The following is a 21,583-nucleotide window of genomic DNA, read 5'->3' on the forward strand; positions in this document are numbered from 1 at the left end:
CATTAGTACTTTTTAAAAACTATTACTGTATTTTTGTCTTGAATTTGTACATAATACTTACCGTGTATCCTAATCTGGCAGCTCTGTGGAGATGCGTTTCTCCAATACTTTTGTTGATGAACCAGCCCTTGATTTCTTTTTGTATATCGTGAACTGATTCTGGACTAGGCTTCACGGCTGGCCTACGAATCTTAGTGGTAGGTTCCTCTCTACGTATTATTTTCTTCTTTTTCCTAATATAATCAAATCCAGAGCTAAATTTTCTTCTCCCAAAAAGACGTTTAAGCCGCCTTTTTGTATTTACACCATCAGGAGGAGCTAATGAACTCCCTTCTACTTTAGTTTTGTCTTTATCTTCTTGATTGGCATTATCATTCTTATGTTTATTAGCCGACAGTTCTTTCGTTCTTTTGTGGTTAAGCGATTTCATAATGCTATTCCTTTTTTTTAAACGCATTAACCTGCCCTTAGCGTCGTTTCTTTTCAAAGATTTAGTGCTTCTAAGTCCGTCTCTTATTGAACTTGACCTTCTTTTAAGTTTGTCTTTTACGATTTTTCTAGGCTTAAATTTGGGTTTTGAATCAGGTTCTTTTTTTATTTCTACAATTTTAGTTTCCTTTTCTTCGCTTACATCGTCCTCTCGACAAGAGGTAGGAGGCGCAGAGGCCGGTCTTTCGTCACCAAATACCTCTTTGATTGTTGCTCTTTGTTTGAGCACTCGACTTTCTGTTCTTGTCCTCGATTTCAGAACAACTGGTGCGAATTCTTCAGTAGCACCAATGAGACCATCTGTGTCTTTAATAAATGAATTCCTGAACGCAGTTACAGTTTCTTTCCTAAATGCACCTAAATAAAAAATATCTTCCATCAATTTTTCTTTCTTAACATTGTAACTGCCTTTATTGCCGTTTTTTACAAGACCTAAGCTGGGTGTCGGCAGCAACTCATTCGATTTTTTTGGTATGATCTTAGGAGTTTTATCGTCTTTATCTTTACTTTTTTTTTCTTTTCGGCCGTCTTCTTTCTTGCCACACTTTTGAATCAGAACATCAACAATGGAACTGCTTTTCTTCTTATTAATTTTAGACGACAATACCGTTGATGTTGATGCTTCCGAATCATAATGCAACTTATTTGGTGTAGAATAACTAGAATTCGAATCCAAATCACTGTCAAGGGTTAGTTTTTCAGGGCGACGTGCGTATAAGTCATCTGTAGCAGCCGACGGTGCCGAAGACGGGGCTGGAGAAAGAGGTGCAGGGTCCAAGTCAGGTAGAGATGTCGAACCTCGAGTAAAAATAGCACCTGACCTGCTGACAAATGGTCCACCAGAGCGCCCTCGTGGTATGGCAATAAGTCGTGTAGGCATACGAAGAGACCGTTTGTATTTATACAATTCTTCTTCCCAACCTGGATGAAAGTATGATCCGTCACCAAATGTTGGTTTGCGCACAGGCGTAGAACTGTTACTTGCGCTGCTGCTATCTTGTTTCTTTCCAGGGGATGATTTCACCGGAGTTTTCAAACTAGTTGTGCTTTTATTTTCGTCTGTTTTTGTATTTTTACGCATACGGAGTCTTCTTGCTACACTAATATCATCATCGTCACTATCAGAACTTGAATTAACATCATGTTTCTCGTTTTTAGTGTCTACGGATAGTTTGCTCTTGGATCTTGATATTTGCCTCGATAGTTTACCCTTGCTTGGCTTTTCTTCTTTATCCTTTGACATTGTAGAATCCAGTGATTTTCTAGTATTTTTATTTACATCTACATCACAACACTCGAGTTTAACGTACGCAGATTTCTCGGATAAATCCTTTAATAGCTGATACTTCAGACGATCACTTTGTTCCTTTTCTTTTAGAATCTTGCTTTTAATGAGCGGCTCATCGTCATCCGTTGATTCTAATTCTTCTTTGATCACAGTTTTTATAGGTGTCTTTTCTTTCAATTCTTTCTTGGATGAAGACGATTGATCGGATTTTTCACTTTTAACCTTCGCTTTGGCTTTCATTTTGGTAGGCCGATCAGAATCTTTTTGCTTTTCAATCTTTTTGTCATTTTTAACCTTTTCACATTTGTTGGACGGCTTCTCGACGGTAATTAATTCTTGTGATACAGGCGTTTCAATTTCATTAATAGGTTCAAGTTCATCTTCATCCATTGGCTCTTGCTTAATGACTATGGGTGGTACCTCTTCTGTACTTTGTGTAGGTTCACCTGCAAGTGGTGTAACATTTATAGTAGCTGGTTGAGACGCTGCCTCTGAAGGTAATATATCTTCAGTTGTTTTTTGAGTGCCCGCCTGAACTGGGTCTAAACTTTGAGATTTCTCAACTTTGCTTTCATTTTCGTTCTCAAGGGTATCAATTCGTCTTCTATGTACTTTCTTCTTATGACATCCCGACTTAAGCTGTTCCATAAAACTATCACACGCATTTGCCCAATCCAAATCTTCAAAAGGAGCATCATGTACTTCATTAATACCTACGGGCTCTAAGCTTTCTAGAATATTTTCCGTCTTTATAGAAATCTCAGCGTCTTTTTCAATTTCTTCAATGTTCATTGGCTCTGTTTTAACTTCTGGAATGATAGCTGCAGCCAACTCCTCATTTTTTATTACAGATTCTAACCTCAAATTGTCTTCCCTTATTTGATTAAACAAGTGTGTTTTTCTGGGAAGTAATTTTAACTTTTCATTTTCAGGTGGTATGGTTTGCTTTGTCTCAGTTTTCGCCATGGTATCTTGTGAAGGAGGCATAACTTTTAACTCTGCCTTTGTTCTTATTCTGGATGCAACATCGTTTTCAGGTGAGATAGGTTTTGGATCGGGGCTATTGTTATATTCTGAGTCACGAGGTAACGAATCAACAGCTTTAGGCATTTGGATATGTTGATGTAAATTGGGAGTAATATGATTTGAATTAAGTCTAACAACATTTTTAGATGCCAATTCTGCATCATTCTCCTTAGTAAGATCTGTGATGTCTATTACAGAATCTTCGGCATCGTCTATGACGATTAGGTCTGGGACGTGTTTGACTTGTCTTGGTGGTTCCATGAACCCGGTATGTTTCGTTTCTAAACTGTTTCTTAGTATACTGAGTACTCTTTTATCAGCAGGAATTCCACTAGCAGGATCAAAATGATGCGTATGCATATCTCTATGGCTCGGAATTTTTTGTATAACTTGGTGACGGCTATTGACAGACGGATTTCTGTCATGATAGTGAGCATGATAATCGCTCGTTTCACGAGCTAATTCAGGATGATATGGATTATTTGAGTATCTGCGATTTGCATGAGTATGATGTTCCCGATAAACGCTAGAAACAGCAGGTCGTTTTTGTTCATTTTGATAAGTTTCTAACTGCTGCTTATATCTGCTATAGCTGTAAACCGGCTGTTTCATAAGTTCGCGTTGTTCTCGGGCAGACTGATTTAGGTGGTCTATCCGACTGTCTGCCGTCCAGGTTTCATATCGAACTATCTTCTCCGGAATGTTGCTTGCAATTGGACCCGCAGGTCGTTTTCTCTCTTCTATTATAAAATGCCGATCATCACGAACTCTATTTTCAGGGAGACGTTGGTCTCCAAGAGATCTTGTAAGGTCTATTTTAGGAACATATTCGGCTCTTATTGGAACACTACGTTCTTGGTAAGAATGGGGAGATTCAACAGGATAAGCTTCGGCTACAGGCCGACGTGCTTCATATGAGCCGTTGTAACGCACAGGCGGGTGACCAGGTTGCGATGGTGTCACATATCCGTGTGCAGCGTTCCTGTCTCCTCCGTATTGAGTAAAATTTGGTGCGAAATCCACTTTATGAGATGCTACATAACTTGTAGTTGGCAAATGTGCGTGACGACTACCGGACGATGATGGACGATGAGGTAGAGCTATCATTTTATTTTCTGCTGCTGAATCAATTGCATCGTCTTGAGTTGTAGACGAGTCAGCTGAATTTTTTACTGTCTTCACAGATAAATCTAACGGGGATTCTCGTTTCTGTTTACTAGCTTGCGATACTGCAGCAGGTGGTTCTTGCTTTTGCTTAGTTTGATTCATTTGATTAACTAGTGACGTTACAGATACTGTCATGCGTGCTTGGTTAGGGTAGCCAGGTTTTACTGTCGATCTCGCTGGGGATGTTTGGACGGGAGTTGACGGAGCATATTCATAACTAGTTTTAGGTGCAGCTGCTGGATGATAAACAGATCTTGACTGAGTTGTATTTTGAACAATTGGAACGGGTGCACTAGGTCCATACCTAGATGTCGACGTTGAAGGCGTCGGGTAGTGGTAACCGCTTCTAGTATCTACAGATCTACTTATAGTAGGAAACTCTGCACGTGGTGGCAAGCGAGCAGCGTCATGTGGGTGCGGTGGGATTGGCACTGGCGAACGCTCTTGTGGTCTCGGCGCGTAATGTGAGCTCATAACATCCATAGGAGCGTGTTTAAATTGCACTTGATGATGTGTATCCACGCGGTGACTTTGAACAGGCTGCGCAACAGGCGAAGGCCGATAGCTCGGATAAGCCTGTTGATGGTCATATTTTCTTTGTGGTACCACGGGATGCCGCTCGTAATGTGAGGAAGTTCGTCCATAAGGCGACAGATCCCGGCGCTGCTGCATAGTTGTATATTGCATCTGAGCGGATCTGCTGTCAGCAGTATGTCTCTGTGCAGGAGGAGCGGGCTGTGGATGATGAATTGGTGGAACGCGATCGTTTGGTGGGGGCGGCGGTTGAGTTGGTTGCATTTGGTATCTTTGCGTTGGTGGACTTTGAGCAGCCACCTCGCGCAATCTCGATGTGGTGTGTTGCGGCATCGACCCCGATAACCTTGCATAAGTTTGTGGACTTTGGCGCGAATGCGTTGAAGGCTGAGGTGATGCTACCGGCCCATGAGAATTTCGGCTTCCTTCTGACATGTTTGAATCGTAATGATACCGCCCATATGATTCCGGTGGTCGTGAAGTAGGATAAGGATCTGGTGGTCTACCAGGTGCATAATGATCCGGCTGCCTGGCAGTCGGTGTTTGTACACGATGTACCGGCGGGCGGTACTGTGCAGTTGGAGCCTCCAGTTGAGGTTCTGCAGGCGTGGGAGGCTGCAGTGGAGCGGCTGACGGCGGTCGTGCCGGGGACGGGCACGGAGCAGCAGGAGCCGGTGCGGGTGACGGTAGAGTCCTCGGCGGCTTTCGAATTATGTGCGATGGAGGTGAAAGAGTACCCACTGCTTCTTCATCATCCTCAATTTCAGGCTGCTCGCGACGCTTCTCTGCAGCCTCTCGCATAACGGTAGCTTTATGGATGATGTGTGGTTCGGGCTCAATAGGCTCCGAAGGTGGCCGCGGTGGAACTGCGACTGGCGTCGAGCTTGGGACGGAAGGCGGGGCGGCCGCAGCAGAAGGCGGACGTGACGACGGAGCAGGAGCTCCGGATTGCGCTGGAGCTCCTTCTTCTGGTAGTGGAGCACCTGATGGCCATAAGGGCTGACCCGAGCCGTCCGCCTGTGCTTGCTTCGGTACCCCCATAAAGTACTGGCGCGTCCCTTCCAGTACATTGTTAAAAGACACGTCCATACTCCGTCTCCTCTAGACACCACCTGAAACAAAAGATGAAAAGAAATTAAAAATGTCTTCAAGACTTATGATCAGAGCAAAATAACTACTATAATCATCAAGTGGTAATAAAAGCAACAGTCATCAATCATCGCATCGAGCGAGTAAATGCCGATATCGGTATTGAACGCACGACTTGTCGAAGGTGCGTGGTTGGGTCGTTACCCGACGGCTGCCCTTGAGCGTACTTCGCCCCCGCACGCACACTTATGTGCGACTGTAGAGATTCGCGAAATTACACACACTAATACAACTTCCGCGTGAGTACGTTGCTTAAAGTTAACTAACCTTCATACGAATGAATGTCAAAAACCCCGCGCAATTAATTGGTCATACTCTTTTGGGGCCACAATTCTTGTTAAACAAGGTGTCATGAACACACTTTTTGTCGATACTTTAGTATCATCAATAATCTTAAGAGTACGAACGTAACGAAAATTATTTGAACAACAGAAAACCAAAAATAACAATATCACTTCAATTTACTGTGTAGCTAGCTGTGTAACTGTTAAAGTTATTTTAAACTATAAACTGAGAGGGCGAAAATGAGAAAGTGTATCTGCATACATACTCAATTGGTGCCGCATGCCGTTTACCTTTTATGTTCGAGGCAGGTATTTGGAGGCAACATACGAAATATTAAATTAACCTTCATTAGTAACTCGTTTCTTTATTTGTAGTAATTATAACTTATCAGCAATTAATGTTAATTAGCCGTCAGTGCTTCAGAATCTTCATTTACATTTCCCGCGTAACGTGTACGACTGTGTGAGGTCAGTTAGGGTTGACAGTTAAGTATTTCAAGGCAGTATGAAGTGAAACGTTGAGAATTATAAATATGCATAAGGATGTATCTTTTACAAAGCCTTGAAACCATTTGGGGAAAGTCCTATAAATTAAAAAATCACAAAGATATTAAAATTAAAAAATCCTTATTATAAAAATAAATTTTATTTTCCCTATAACAAAAGTAATATTTAACAAAAAATTTTGAGGAAAGTTTTGCTGTTGATTTTTATTTGTACCCTTACTTTTTCCGCGTCCGACTGAGAACTTGGAAATAAATACCTTTGTCTGCAAAGTTGTTTTACGATTGTACAGATTTTTTATTTGATCATCAACGCTATGCTTGTGTACTGAAACTTAATACACATACCACTAACGGATTGAAAATAAAAAGTCTTGTATCGTAAACGCTTTGAGTCTGATACTGCGGTGTTGTTTGTTGACATTGCAGCTATGTGTATCCGAACGCATATTTGTTAAGCTTCCCGGGAGCGGAAGCCGGGTCTCCGGGCGACGCTCCTCGATCGATTGCAGAGCCCTGGCAACGGTGACGGATGAGATGCGTCGAACCCCGGACAAACTATCCAAACTAAATCATAGACTACGCTTACATGAGAACTGCTTCCATATTTAAACTGGTAAACGTCGGCCATTTTACATTACTTGTAATTTGCATTTGAAAAACAATTCTTCAATGTCAAAAGATATTTTTTGTTTAGTTTACGGTGTGTTTTAATTAGGTAAGTAAATAACACATATACGCCCTGGTGAGTAGTGAGACGATTTAATTTCTATTCACGTACCTAAATAAAATTATATGGTAATTGTATTTATGTATGTGCCTTGAACATACATAGTTACATACCTACGCTGAATATTCAGAAGTAAAACATTTTAATACGAAGCGATGTTTTTCTTGTTGAAGTGACTAACAATAAAAATAATCTTTCGGTAACAATTGAATTGTTTTACTAGGCCAATAGACGTGTAATACAACAAAGAAAATACATATGTGTGTTTGCATAATACGGTTAAGTCCAAAAATAAACCGGAATAGATTTCTCAAATAATAAGTAACGAAATAACGTTAATGCACCAATGAATTTTAAATAAATTTACTATGTAAGTATTCCTAAGCACATACATACAATTTTCTAAATGATGTTACCAGTAATCCAGCTTAGTATTTCCAGAAAGACCGATCGATCCCTACTCTATTTATGATTTCGAGTAAGGTCAATGTCACCTACCCGACCGTCTGTAAGGTACGGGGTTAATGACCCCGCGACCCATTATATTTACCTATCAAATGTAGATATCTACGTATTGTTGACGTCAGACGTCGTGCGACTGGGAAAAACAATCACAGATAACGAAATTCTTAGACTGTTAGTAGCAACTTATACCTGTCGTTCTCACACAGCCTTTCTGTATCAGCAACCTCTGATAACATTTGAAAATATTATGCTTTCTATCTTATCTGCCCCTATATTTTAACTGATTACTGTCCCCAGCTAATGCGACAAAAATAAAACAGATACCTACTAGCTATTTACATTTCGAAAACATGGAAAATCTCAACTCACTCAGTTACCCAGAAAATTGCACACCTAGCGCTTTTGTTCTCAAAAAGGATTCAATAAAACTTTGTTAAATAAACTTCAGCTTTGTGAATTGAGATGAAATTACATTCAGAAGCAAAAAGTAAACAGAGAGAAAGCGTATAAAACTCTTAACGGTCGAACTCACTCGGGTTCTGTAGCTATACAATCGTGAAACTTAATCCAACAGGTAGCTACTATTTCTATCTTTAGATCAGATTCCGTAATTACGAAGTTAAACGTGTAACAAAGCTATATTCACGTTGTTTTTAAGTGAAATAATTGCATGTGTGCATCGGAGCGTTACAAGATGCAATGACGCGTAGTGCACTTATGCGGATTCCGTTATGAGAACGCCGCACTGGAAAATCTACTTAGCTATGTAATAGTAGTATACCGGAATTAGTTTTACATAACGCGTTTTTAGTCCTCGCTTACTTAGTTTTATTAGTATTTATTAATTTTTATTTGTAATGTAGTAACATCTTCTCTCTTAATTTGACGAAAATTCGTTTAGTTTTTTTTCGTAATTTTTTGAGGCTTAGTTTGAAGCCGAATAAGTCCACATTTTATAAGGCCTATCAAAGTATAAATTAGTCATACATCACTGACTAATTAATAGTTCTACTGATCTATTAAATACGAGTGGAGTTGTTAATAAAGCCACTTCAACACTGGGTGGTAATTCCACGATATTTTATATTTTCATATGTACACGACTTCTTACTACGGTAGGATTCTGTGCTAGCCATGCCCCCGTAGTAATTCGTGTATAATGAATATTATGTGAAACGCATTTTGGCATACAGCTTCGTAGCGTGTTGTGGTCCTTTTGATAACTTGCCAAAAACTACGGTTGTATGCATTGACTCTATTATCTATACTTATTTCAAAGAGTATAACGTCTCTCTGAAGAAATAGGTAGATACTCGTAATTAGACTCGGACAAAAAACGTTGACGTTTTTTATTATTCTTTAGAACTGGGTATTTATTCCAGACACATAAGAATTGTGCAGATTATTGTAAATCTGTATTATTAGCCAGACAAGTTTTCCTGAAATGAGATCAGCACGCAGGAAATAAATTCGATTACGCTTATCTGGATGATTACTGTGTATTTATGTCGACCGGAATAAAATGTTGTGCCTACAGACCAGTGAACTCCAGGAGATTATTAATTAAAACAATGGCGTTTTGATAAGGCGCTTGGTGATAATTCCTCATACTTTTCCATTAGGAACCATTAAATAATGTAGTTAATCGGATTTAATCAAAGGTTTAATAAAAGGGGTGGCAACTTACGTGGTATAACAGCTACCCTGCTTGATGAGAGTGGCGACCCCTATGCGCGTTCATGTCTCCGGCTTCTTTCCCAGAAAGACCTGAAATAAAACATAAACCATCATTAACGACTTTGCTATTGAAGCAACAATTGATCGGAATCAGGATTGTGAAGGACTCGTTCTATTATATCGTTTAGCTATTCGCACAGCCGGCAAATTCAAGGTTATTAGTTTAAGAGCAAATATTACATAACTAGTCTAGGAAAATGGCGTCGTTTATTATGACAATCGTGATATTTTTATTGTTTAGGTGGCACGAGTAACGATCGACCACTATCGCAAAGTTCTGAGAGCTGAAGAAACCATTCTACTTTAAACTTCCAAGTTATGCGAAGAAACCATATAACTTTGAACTGAGCAAACTCTAGGTAAGTATAAAATCTAGGAAGGTGATAATCAGATTGTTCTTTGGAACAAGAAGCGCGCAGTAAGTCAGTCGCAATAAATCTACTAAATTACTATTATTACTGACTATTGATAAGATGGTCTATAAACACATAAGTGAGTTTATCAATAGTTTGAAGCACATACGTCACTCGCTGATAGGTAAGTGTTGCACCAAATGGACATTGACCCACATCCAACATCCGTTGACAAACGATTCAGCACATCATGCGAATTGACTTGTAAATCGATTTTGTTGAATAAAAATACACAATAGGCGTGTTCTGATTCCGATGACGCGTTTTGTTTTGTGCAGCGTGCGTACGATTATGTAAACACCGTATAAACATAATAGAGCACCCGTTTTATTATAAAGACTGTCGCAAGCAAAGTGTTGTCTGTAGGTCTCTACCATTAGACGTGCAATCGGAAGCAAAAATTCTAGTTCATAAGCTAGAACGCAAAGGTGGTATTTATGGTAGGAATATTTTATAATTGATTAATTAAAAATTATACTTACACATCATCCTCATATACTAAAACAGATTATGCAGGTAAAACAGATTTGCAAAATAAAAATGTATCTTCTTTAGTTAAAATTACGAGAGTGCAATGTGTTGTAAAAATAAAACCAGTTCTCAAGACTTTGTAATCACTGGATCCTCAGATCAGAAATTCAACGGATTGATATTCATAGCAACGTCCCTCACGTGGCTAGAAATTTTAAATAAGGATTAACGCAAGATAGGTACATCGTATTTAAATCAATTCGATCGAACGATACGTTTTGTATAATTCACGTTTGAACTGAACTAGTAGTTACAGATCCTATATTATAATACTCAGTAGGTTCTATCAACAACACCATTTACGTAGGCCGTAAGTACACAAACGTCAAAAAACTAAAAATTTTCTTCAACAAGAGCGCGCGCGTGTGTAACACTATTTACGTACACAGACGCGATACAGCTGTGTCGGGTCATTGCCCCCGCGAGCCGCGCGAAACAAGGTGAATCGTAATGTCTGTACTTTTTGTCTCCTTCATTATTGAAATGAGACTCCACTAAAACGTTTTTATACATACCATTTCGCAAATTGTATTAATAATACCTAATGTATGAGATCACTAGACGAGTGTTATTACATGTAGGTGTCAGGTAACCATTAGCGAGTCATCGCGTGGATGGTGTGGATACGTCGAAACTCGAAACCGATTTGTGAGGTGTTCTCAGAAGTTACTTTATGTTTTGATGAATTTAAAGGTTGTTTAGATGATAAGTAGGTTCAGAAATGTGTGTAATTTGAATGAATACGTAACATGTACTTACGTACGTATCGTGAGATGTAGCGTCAATATTTACAAGACCTCATGATGATACATTTAAGTATTTATTTGCTTTAGCTGTGTGTAGCCTTTGCACATGACCATGATGCATTTTTCAATTCCATCAGCAATAAAATCGTCGTAAAATAAAGCACCAAACTAATTTCAGAGTCAATTAATCTTCCCCACACCCTGGTACGTCACGTTCATATAGAAATCCTACTGCCCCGACGTGCACTCCCTACGGGGCCAACGCAAATAATGGCCAAAGGGGATGCGTAGGGGAATGAAAATTATATCGGCACTCCCCTCCATCTCCGGCCGTTTTACACGATAGGGTCATATTTAATTGATTCCCAGAACAAACACCTAATATTTACTATACTAGCAAAAATTCATACGCTCTCGCAATTTGTAAAGCTATTTGTATTGGTTTTGGTTGTTATTTTGACACATATCAGGTCATATCATTGGTAGTGATCTAGCTGCTATATCCATAGGTTACTGTTTTACTACTCAGAAGATATCAAGTACATCTTTATATTCCGCTTGTCCCACAACAACTAGAGACTTGGTTGGTTTAACAGTTCTTCATAATGTTAATGTGTCTGTCTGGACATAGAAAAGCTTGCTTCTGGCATCGACTCTCCAACAAGACGAACGTCGACCTCACATCCAGAAGGCAGTTTGTAACGGTCTCCACGTTGGTTTCTTACTTAAGTGCCCTCATTTAGACTGCCTAAGACGGTCCACAATTTCTAGCTTATGTCAATATCGATTTTCTTCCTGCAAGGCCCTCTTGTGTGTCTTCAATTCGATTATAGATCATTTTGCTGGTGACCACAATTTCACTACTCCCTGTCGTGTGCTAGGCAACATCTAGGCACCAACACTTCGTGTCCAATTTATCTAATTAACAATCAAGAGTTTAGAATAGATCACAAAGGATCTGGGCACATCGAAACGCATCGGCGAGCGTCCGCCGCGGCGCGGGAGCGGCTGTGGCCCACATTGCGTGTTCTATTTTTCATCAGTGTTGCTAGCGCCCTCTATTATTAGATCCGCATTGTTTATGGACGTCGACCGACTAACATCGACCAGTTTCAATTGCCTTTACTTCCTGTATTTGTTTCTATTTCTGTTATGAAATCTTATGTTTTCGTATTCTGGTTGACTACATCAGATTCCGTTGTTCTTACATTGCAGTAAAAAAAATAACAATAGCAAGCTTCAATACGAAGTCAGAGCATATTTTACAAACAACTACGTCAAGCAATATCACATGTCATAAGTTCATAATACAATAAACGTTAGTCACGGAGGTGCCCAACAATTTTGTTTATGTTGTAAATACGGAAAATTATAGCTTTAGTTAGCGGTATAATGAATGCGTAATACTGTAGGTATTAATCATAATTGCTAAGTTCCAAGACACGATTTTTTTACATAACACTAAAATAGAAAGAAAACTAATGTGTACTGTACTTAAAACAGACTTATTTGACAATATACAGCGACCTCATTAATAACAAACAAGAAAACAAGCATTTAATTAAATAATAGAATATATTTTTCGTATATACCTAAATCAACGAAAATTCACTTCATTCATAGACGACCAGCCTACGCTTAACCATATTCGTTTGACCCCGACCATCTAACAGTTGCATTTCTATTTCGTATTAAGATTCGATTTACAGGAGCGAACAGCTGTGCGTACTCAGAAATAGGTTATGATAAAATACCTACAGGATCTATTTTAAGAGTTGTAACAACTAGAGCTCGGCGTTTTGGAGTGTCTCCAACATTCACCTAACAATATAAAGATCGCGATCGTCCTTTTGTTGTCTGTTACTGTTGATATTACGACTAGGAAATGTGAGGAAAACTTCGCTAAACTTCTGAAATTGTTTATTTGTTGCGCGGCTTACACAAACTTGTTCCGAAAAATCCGATTTGTGTAATACGTATTGTTATAGAAGCTTGGTAAATGGGAAAGGAAAAAGCAAAGTTATGCCTATTTTAACGTCTAAAATGACTTAGCTGAAAGGTATTAAGAATTTAATGATGTAGAGAGAGATTAAATTAAAACCGTGTCCCGGTGTCCCGAAAATTTAAAAAAAATTGCAAGTTCAAAGAATCCAAAGCGGATTACAGGTATTTTGAGCAAAGGTATTTTGAGTCGAATTTATAGCTTTAAGCAGCGGAAAATAGTTTATGGGACCGTTTTCCGTACTACATATATGTAATTTAACCCAAACTTACGTCGCTTACAAGGCTGTGAATAACACAAAATAGTCGAAAATGTTTCTTATAAAATTGCCTCAATTTTTTCTTAATTCCGTATCGTTTATCGTAAACGAAAGTAATCTCGATAGTTACATCGGCGGCCGATTGTGACACTCAACTAAGTTGTTTTCCTTCAGCCGTTAGTATGTCAGTAGGTCAATAGTTGGTTGCAACCGTACAATTCGCAAACAACTCACGAACCTGCTCACTATTATTAAAGCGTAGCTTCATAAAACTTACTGGCCTGTTTAAATCAATTTTGACCTTAACTGAATTTTTAGTGACCTTTTTCGAGATAAAAAAAAATTACGAACGGTATAAAAAAATGGTGCCAACGTGTATGACCAGAACGGCTGTTACCTAACAATGTACGTTTCCTGCATGCAACAGAATTGTTCATTATTAAGTACATTATTGTTGCAATTACATAACTCGTGGCAGCGATAATCTTTTCCACGACGCTATAATTGCAGATAGTGCAGGGATCGAGTTGTACAGTTGTGCAAACGGATGGCGGCCGATGGAACTTCACTATCGGTCACCGGGCCAATGTCACGACATTATCTACTTCACCTGTTTTAATTGTGCCATTTCTAAACACGTGATGTGACGTTCTATAGTCTCATTTCATGTCTGAGAAAATGATTTTGATAACCATGAGGTGCAGAAATAAAAAAAAAGAACAGCATGTTAAAAATTATAGTTACGAGATGCCAAAAACAGAATAATAGATATTAGGTTAGCATGTTCTACCACTCTACCGTTCATTATTAGAACAGTCCATGTTCAGTTTCCTCAAGATCCAAAATAAAAATTAAAAGAAATGAAATAAGCTGAATGTATGATTTAGTGCTCCGCTCCAAGTAATAATCTACTAGGAAAAATAAATAAACTACATGATTCGTGGAGAAGCAGGTGACATAATATAGGTAGGTTTTCACAAGAAGTCTGCCGAATCAACGTTAAATTCCGCGAATATTTGACGTATATTATCGTACAATTCCACATAATATTTGTGTACCTATTTACGTCAAACTACGTTACTAGCAGATATAATATAGGAAGCGCCACAACGTTATCGAAATAGATAACCTTTGTAGCACACTGCTCTGGAATTATATTAATGTAAATAATACATATCAGTGCTTAGTTACGCGTTTATTGATAAAACTTTAAACGCCTAATGTTTTGTTAATAATCGAAATAAATAAAAAAACGTTCTACAGTCAGAGTAGGTACGAGTTTTTCCTTCACATTTCTTCGAAAAAGATCGGTTTCTTTGGCAGAATCGGCTACTGTTCGTGATCGAAGTTAGACATTATGTATTATTTTTCTCGAAATGTAGAGCTTCAACGAGACGCGTTGGTAGTTTCTATGCCATTTAAGTACCTAGTATTAAAGAATTTTACCTTAAAGCCTTTCCCGGCTTTATTGATACCGGTTAATATAGAGTTTCGCTAAGCCGAACCGATTTTCTAGACAATATTACCCATAGGCTACAATATTTCAAGATCATCACAATACTTAAATCTAATGAAGAAATATTAATAACTATTATTATCAACCAATAACAATTATTGATTATTTCCTACTATTTAAGTATTTTCTACGGAAATCGCCAGGCAATTTCGAAATATCTGTCATATTTAAACAAGTACTACAATATCACTGAAACTACAAAATTGAGTGCTAAAACACAAAAATGTTGCAATATGGAATAATCTGTATAAATGAGCGCCAATGAGCGGCTCCAAGCAACGCGGAAATAGAGGTGAAAGTGGGGTGAAAGCTGCGCGCAACGTTTACCTAATCGCATTGGCTCGGCGCGGGCGCAGCGGCGGGGCCGCGTTACATCAGCGCCACACGACACAAATGTGAAAGTCAATGTTACATTCGATAATCGTGCTGCTCGAGACACACATGATTACCGGCAGACGGAATTCGCGAGACTCCCCGTTACTTTGTACCGTTAAAATGTTTAAAGCATCAGATCACCGCTTTTGTTTGCAGAAATTCCTCGACCCAAGCGCTGTTTTTTCGCGTTGCACATCACTAGTACCCTTGACCTTATTTTGAGAGTTTCAAAAAACACTATTAACTGTTTTTTCCCCTCCTAAAGAAATAATCTGCGATGACAGTAGAGATCTGTCAAAAGACGTTGATTCACTATTATTTGATGAGGAACAATATGACCACGCAGAAAATATTACCAGTTCGATTTAAGATAAAGAATTTCTAGTATCGATATGTAACAAGTAAGCACTAACTTACAAAGTAAACAAACACGAGGACGAGGCATTTCACGAAATGGAGCGTGCAGAGAAAGTGGTCGGACGTTATCGTAACGGTAAGTGATAGTCGGTATCTAAGTAGGTCGGTGCTCGGCGCAAATGTTAACTAGTGCAAACTGCTGTTATCTGCTAAACACGTACTTCGCATTGTTTGTATACACAACAGACAGCCAAACGTTCATTTGCAAATCTAATCAATATGAAGTTAAAAGGAAAGCTGATCACATCGATTGTTATCAATGTAGGTGGCAGTACTCGCGTTTATCTATAAAACCCTTGACCCAAAATAATCAAGCCGCATGTAACAACGGAATGTTTCGAAATTGCAACACCGGTTACCAGAACGTCAATTTATGAAATTGTAGTGTAGCTATTCATTAAGTAATGAGCTTGTAATAACCGTACCAAGATTGATAAAGTTCATCGTTAGAGTTGTTTCGAACACCTGCCACCAGCATTTTAATGACCACAGATAATTTTCTTCAATTGGAGATAGACAAGCATTTTTGACAACATGCAGTTTTGAACGGTTTTCCGATATCTAATGTTGACTGGTAATAATTGGGCTACAGCAGTTAATGTCTGTGGAGGTTGTTTTAAAGTGCGAATAACGAGTGCCTTCCTTGTAGTGTCGTCAGTGTCTGTGGCGAGTAGGAAACGCCAGCCGCCCGCGAGCGCGCCTTGACCCACTTTATATACCTCTTCATGAGCGCGAACCAAGCTCTCGCTACCACATGTTTACGAAGCAATCATTTGAAACTCAGTAGCTTGATCAAAACTAATCGTATAGAGAGAAAAACAACGAGACTTAACGGAAGCATTAGCGGACTGTAAGTTTTTTGCATTTGTGTCACTTTTTGATTCAATGGCTAATGGAATTAACGTCATCGTTGGGAGAGTTAGAATTTTGATAGTAAACAGTGATTAAACATTTAAGCAAGCATCGAGAGCACAGAATGTCAACCGTGTTCTAAATTTAGTGAACTTGCTCACGAGGTCGCGATGCGCGTCAGTCAAATCGTAAAGATGGCGCCCGTATATTCGCAATCTCGATGTCTCATTAGCTTTGCAGCCTTGCTCAACAATTCACAATGAGTAATTTATACATGTAACAAATAGATTCAGAAGGCCAGCCTAGCGAGCGAGCGTGAGAATTCGTAGAATGTTCACTGCACCTGCCTGAACTCTCCGAATCACAATTTATTGTCCACAGAAAAAATCTTAGCTTGCACGCAACTGATTGGTTTCCACAATTCTTTTTCTGTTGTTTTGTTGTTATTAGTAAATTCATATGCTTCTCCTGAATTAGGTTCAGTTCTTTTTTATATTCACCACTTTGACACGCGAAATCGCTTTAGGAATTTTCATTTTTATGTTGATGACTTTATTATAGTTTCTCTAACATTCAAAAAACCTAAGTTATTAAATTTATTTAAACGAATATTTCTAATTCCCCTGCGAGTTTTAATCCCTGCGGATATCATTTTGATACAAAAGCAAAAGATGTCAATCAACGTACCGTAAAGACTTAAAATTAGATAACGAAAAAATAAACACTTACAATGGCCATTTAGCTGCTGGGAATCCAAATATATAACAATCCAATAAAGACACAAATCACTTGTTTACAGAGCATAACAATCGGAGAACTGTCGTTGAAGTGTACACTGCACTTTTATATAACTAATCAAATAGCTCTGATACAATTCTCTCGTTGCACACACACTGAGCGGGTAATTCACGAACTCCACTGTGAGTTTCTTCAATAACAGTATAAATAAGATTACATAAAACCACACACACCGTATCTGGGTTCACACCCAGTTCCAAGTAGGTACCTGTAACAAGACAAAGCGGTAGTAAGTTTTATGACTTGAGTTTATAATCACCGCAGATGAAACAACGTCCTTAAAAACAGAGCGTTGTGATAAGACACGTGTCACTTACTAGATTGGTATGAGTTTTAAAATGAGCACAAAATTAACTATGACGTAAAGAAGTCTGTAGTAGCGGAGGCGCGGAACGTGCAGTCTGTCTGCCGACCAAACGCTGACTGGCTGGCTGGCGCAATGGAAGGAGGGGCGCCGGGGGAGGGGAGAACAGGCAGACGGAGGACAAAGCGAGGGAGGGAGAGCGTCTGGTCGACTGGTTGGTCGACCTATTGGCTTGACACACACACAGCAGCAATGTCAGACAGAAGATTGTAGGCTGTTTTGTGCACTGCGACACTATACTTATGGTTTCGAACTGATACGATAGTTTCTTTATTTCACAGCTTCAGAAGTTTTTTTACCTCAGTTCTTAAGATGTTAAAGTTATACCAAGAGATAAATCTTGCAAAGCGGTCATCCGAGAAGTCTACGCAACCTTCAGAATTTCTCATGGTCAGGCGACTGAGCGTAAAGGTCATCGCGTAGTTGCTACAGGCAATAACAATGGCTGTCGAATTACTGTAAGAAGAGCTATTAAATATTTGGATTTGTTCGAAAGAGATATCACTTCTTATCCAAAACTTATCGCTGGTCACAATCATGAAGATTTGACTTCAATGAGATAACTGCTGATAGTGGCTGATAAAGCTAAAGTTAAGGGCTATGGAAACAGTTCCTTATAAGAAACTTAAATCGTAAGAGTTCGCCGTAGGATCGGCTTTAGTCGGTCTGATATGTGCATGCAGCTCATCTCCAACGTTACGCAAAGGTCGGCGACACCGACAGCTGAAAGTCCGCGTCACTTACGGACTGATTCGTAGATCCCTATCTCCTCTATAAAATTAAGATCGACTGAAGAATGATGTCCGATTGGTAGGCACGATTTGACTGCTGTCGATCGACGCTAATCGGCTTATGGCGTACTACGGGGGATACCTTTCAGCTAAACATGACTTCGCTTCGATAAACATAGAGAGACTTTCGCATCACTTGATGCTTTAGAAATTCGGAAATATATTTTTTTTGGTGCGAAAGTGTCAATTATACCTGCGAATGAAGCATTTTAGGCGATTCCGTATTATTTAAAAATACCTATGAATGAGGCGTTATGAAGGTAACACGACTAAATAAAGGCTAACTAACCGGTTCGGCTAATTTTACAAACTAATTACAAACCTATTCTAACCACGATAAGCAGTGAAGGCCAGCCACTAACTCGTTTCATTGCTGATAAGTGAAATAGTATAGAAGTATCTCCTAAACTTAATTTCCACTGATATTACATAAGTAGACCAGATGAAGGGTTTATTTACCATGGACTTATCCATGTTTAGGTGGTGTGGACTGACAATCGTGTACTTTCCACACATTTTTTTATTAAATCCTGAAAGTTCTAAATCTAACAAAAATAACCACTGCATTTGCAAAGTTGCCAAATATGATGAGTAAAAATCTGCCTCTGATGAAGGCGCAACATCAGACACTCGTACTTAGTGCTAAAAGTCTATTACGGCACGCCGGTTTGATATGTTTTGGTTGGCAGATTTTGGAGACGATAACTAAAGAATTTACATTCTGTTACGCTAAATTAGACGAAACTTGCAGTAAGAACCAACTAGATATTAAAGACGAATCAACTCAATTTAGTTAAATTGACATGAACATGGCTCTACATGGTGACTTATCTATAGGCAATGCTCGAACGGCTACGCACGTCGCGCTCGTACCACAGATAAATAAAAATAAATACGCGGATAATCTTCGTGGGGGTAACGCACTTGTTTGGTTCTACAGCTCTCTCTGTCTCGCACGACGAACGCATTTTTTTATTCCTATGCCAAGTCATTGCCTTACCAGTTTATTTATTTTTAATGGCAGCAATTTAACTCGTGGCAAAATTTACAAACCTTTCACTGTGTATTGTGCTATATTATATCTAGTTATTTCAATTAATGTTATCGGCAATGTCACGATTGAATTCCAAACCGAATTAGACCTCAAATAACATAGCTAGAAGCATCGCCGATTTTCATCAGTGGGCACAAATAGTCTATGTTCCATGGTCTTTTAGTTCTAATAGTGCTTGTTCCTTTTCATCATAAAGGCGAAATAACGTTAAAAGCATTATACATAATGCTTTCGTCTTCCGAAGTAGACAAACATATTTTCTTTTTCTAACGGGACCTAGCAATATGCCAAGCGAACACCTTTGCTGAGCCAATAACCATGGACACTCACGCGATGAACTGTCCTGTTTTCACAAGTTTGGCAATGTAAAAATGTACGATTCGATCCGCTAAATGTATTGCTAAATCGTCATCTTATTGCAAAACCACCAAGGTCAATAATGCTTATATGGTTAAGCACACGCACACAATTTACCTCAGGCTCAGCACGTTAACATTGTGAGCAACCGGTCAGCTGCATATCACGTATTTCACAATTTTAAAGCTTATTTGCACTGTCGGTAGAGTTGTAGCGATGCGTGTGAGCACGTACCACCGCGGTTGGATCGAGACTGGGACCTGTTCTAGAGAAAGTGACCGTTTCCAAGCGAATACTTTCCAAGTAGCCGTCGAGTTTCGGCGAGCCACCGAGTCGAGGCTTTAGCGGGATATCGTTACCTCATTTTGCGTAACGAGGTCGAATTTAAAGTTCGTCATATCATAGTTACGGTTAGCAACAAAATTTCACTTATTTCGACCAGATTGCGCAACTGATGTGCAGGCCACGTATGAACAGTAAATATTTGCACGATGACACGTAAATTTTTTGTCACATGCTGAAGAAGCTTTACCACAAAATACTAGGTAGAACCTAAGCTAATTGAATATTTTTTTTTGCTGAACTCTAAAAAACTAGATAATCGTAAAAATTGCATAATTTACACGCCTATCTAATATTGGAATTGCGTCTCATTTCATTTACTACACCATTTGAAGGTGCATAGGTACTTGTGGTTTCCAAGTCTTTAGTCTAAAAAAAATGCAAGCGCAGAAAAAGTACTAGCTTAAGACGCGTATAGAGTTCTAAGAAGGGAAATTTTGGAGAAACTAGCAATGAAGTGGTAGTGTGCGGAGGTATTCGTTTTCCGTTATTCGGAACGGTTTTTTCTCGTCAGGCCGCTACGGTACGCGATGTTACGTTACACGGGTCAGGCTGCATACAAACTTATAAATTAAGGCCGTGATTTTACAACGAGGTGTCACGAGAGAGTTACACGTGAGTCCAAACTTTAGCATGACGTCTCATCGCTGCGTCATTAGGAATATCGCTTTTTGACAGATGCTGCAGGCGTTTGTAGATGTGGGTTAAGTAATTAATTACTTAATCGTAGTGATATGACACGGTGTAGACACGCGTGGGATAAATGTTTCGGTTTAAAGGTCACTGAGCAGTTTACAAACACGGTCGATCTACGTAAGCAGCTTCTATCGTTATCTTGTGGGTTTGATTTACTTTTTTTATTTACGCCTACAAAAGTACAAACAGATAGTTTTGTTTCATAAACTGGAAGAAAGAAGTGGGAGGCGTGTGCAGTTTTTATCATTGCATCAGCAATTGCACTTTGAGCCCGAAATTGGTTGTATCTTTAAACGATCTAAGTACTTAAACCAAACGATGACTATCCCAGATTGATTATTCCTTCTCTTCTCTCTTTATCTTTCTACTGTGCAAAGCTAAAACAAAAGAAACTTCACCAGACATCAATAATGTTTAATATGTACGACATGGGCAAGCCATTAGAGCCGCAGTCGCCTACACTTAATCAACATTAGTATGAAGATAATAAACGAGTATTATCTTTAAGTAAATAACGTTCAATGACACTTCCTTATCAAGTTACTGTATTCATTTGCTATTTACATTATCTAAATAGTAACGAATATTTATGTGTTTGAAGTGACGGCCTAAATATTGGTGATTAGGTGTCACGATAATAAGGAGTTGCCCGTGTCCCTAACTGTATTTAAGAATAAGTAATTATTATTTGAAAACTG

General features: G+C 38.9%; 1 protein-coding gene and 1 long non-coding RNA gene across 5 annotated transcripts in view; one reads left to right on the forward strand and one right to left on the reverse strand.

Moving 5' to 3' along the window:
* The window catches only part of LOC110383909 (uncharacterized), a 62,980-nt gene that overhangs the window by 4,734 nt on the left and 36,663 nt on the right, over positions 1-21,583 (forward strand). The window contains exon 2 of the long non-coding RNA XR_002430116.3: positions 9,614-9,731. This is a non-coding gene — a long non-coding RNA (uncharacterized LOC110383909). The remainder of the gene's footprint in view (positions 1-9,613; positions 9,732-21,583) is intronic.
* Positions 1-21,583, reverse strand: part of LOC110383903 (uncharacterized) — a 44,006-nt gene that overhangs the window by 2,418 nt on the left and 20,005 nt on the right. Inside the window, exons 1-4 of one of the 4 annotated variants that reach the window (XM_049838835.2) lie at positions 19,965-20,099; positions 17,213-17,489; positions 9,323-9,402; positions 62-5,616 (exon numbers count right to left, since the gene is read on the reverse strand). In XM_049838835.2, coding sequence (XP_049694792.2) covers positions 62-5,593 — 5,532 coding nt within the window. In that variant the 5' untranslated portion in view covers positions 5,594-5,616; positions 9,323-9,402; positions 17,213-17,489; positions 19,965-20,099. Of the gene's footprint in view, positions 1-61; positions 5,617-9,322; positions 9,403-17,212; positions 17,490-17,598; positions 17,750-19,964; positions 20,100-21,583 lie in introns of those variants that run through there. The other 3 variants (XM_021344861.3, XM_021344862.3, XM_021344863.3) reach the window with 3 other exon arrangements.

Source organism: Helicoverpa armigera, chromosome 12 (assembly GCF_030705265.1).
Source record: "Helicoverpa armigera isolate CAAS_96S chromosome 12, ASM3070526v1, whole genome shotgun sequence".
Lineage (NCBI taxonomy): Eukaryota > Metazoa > Arthropoda > Insecta > Lepidoptera > Noctuidae > Helicoverpa > Helicoverpa armigera.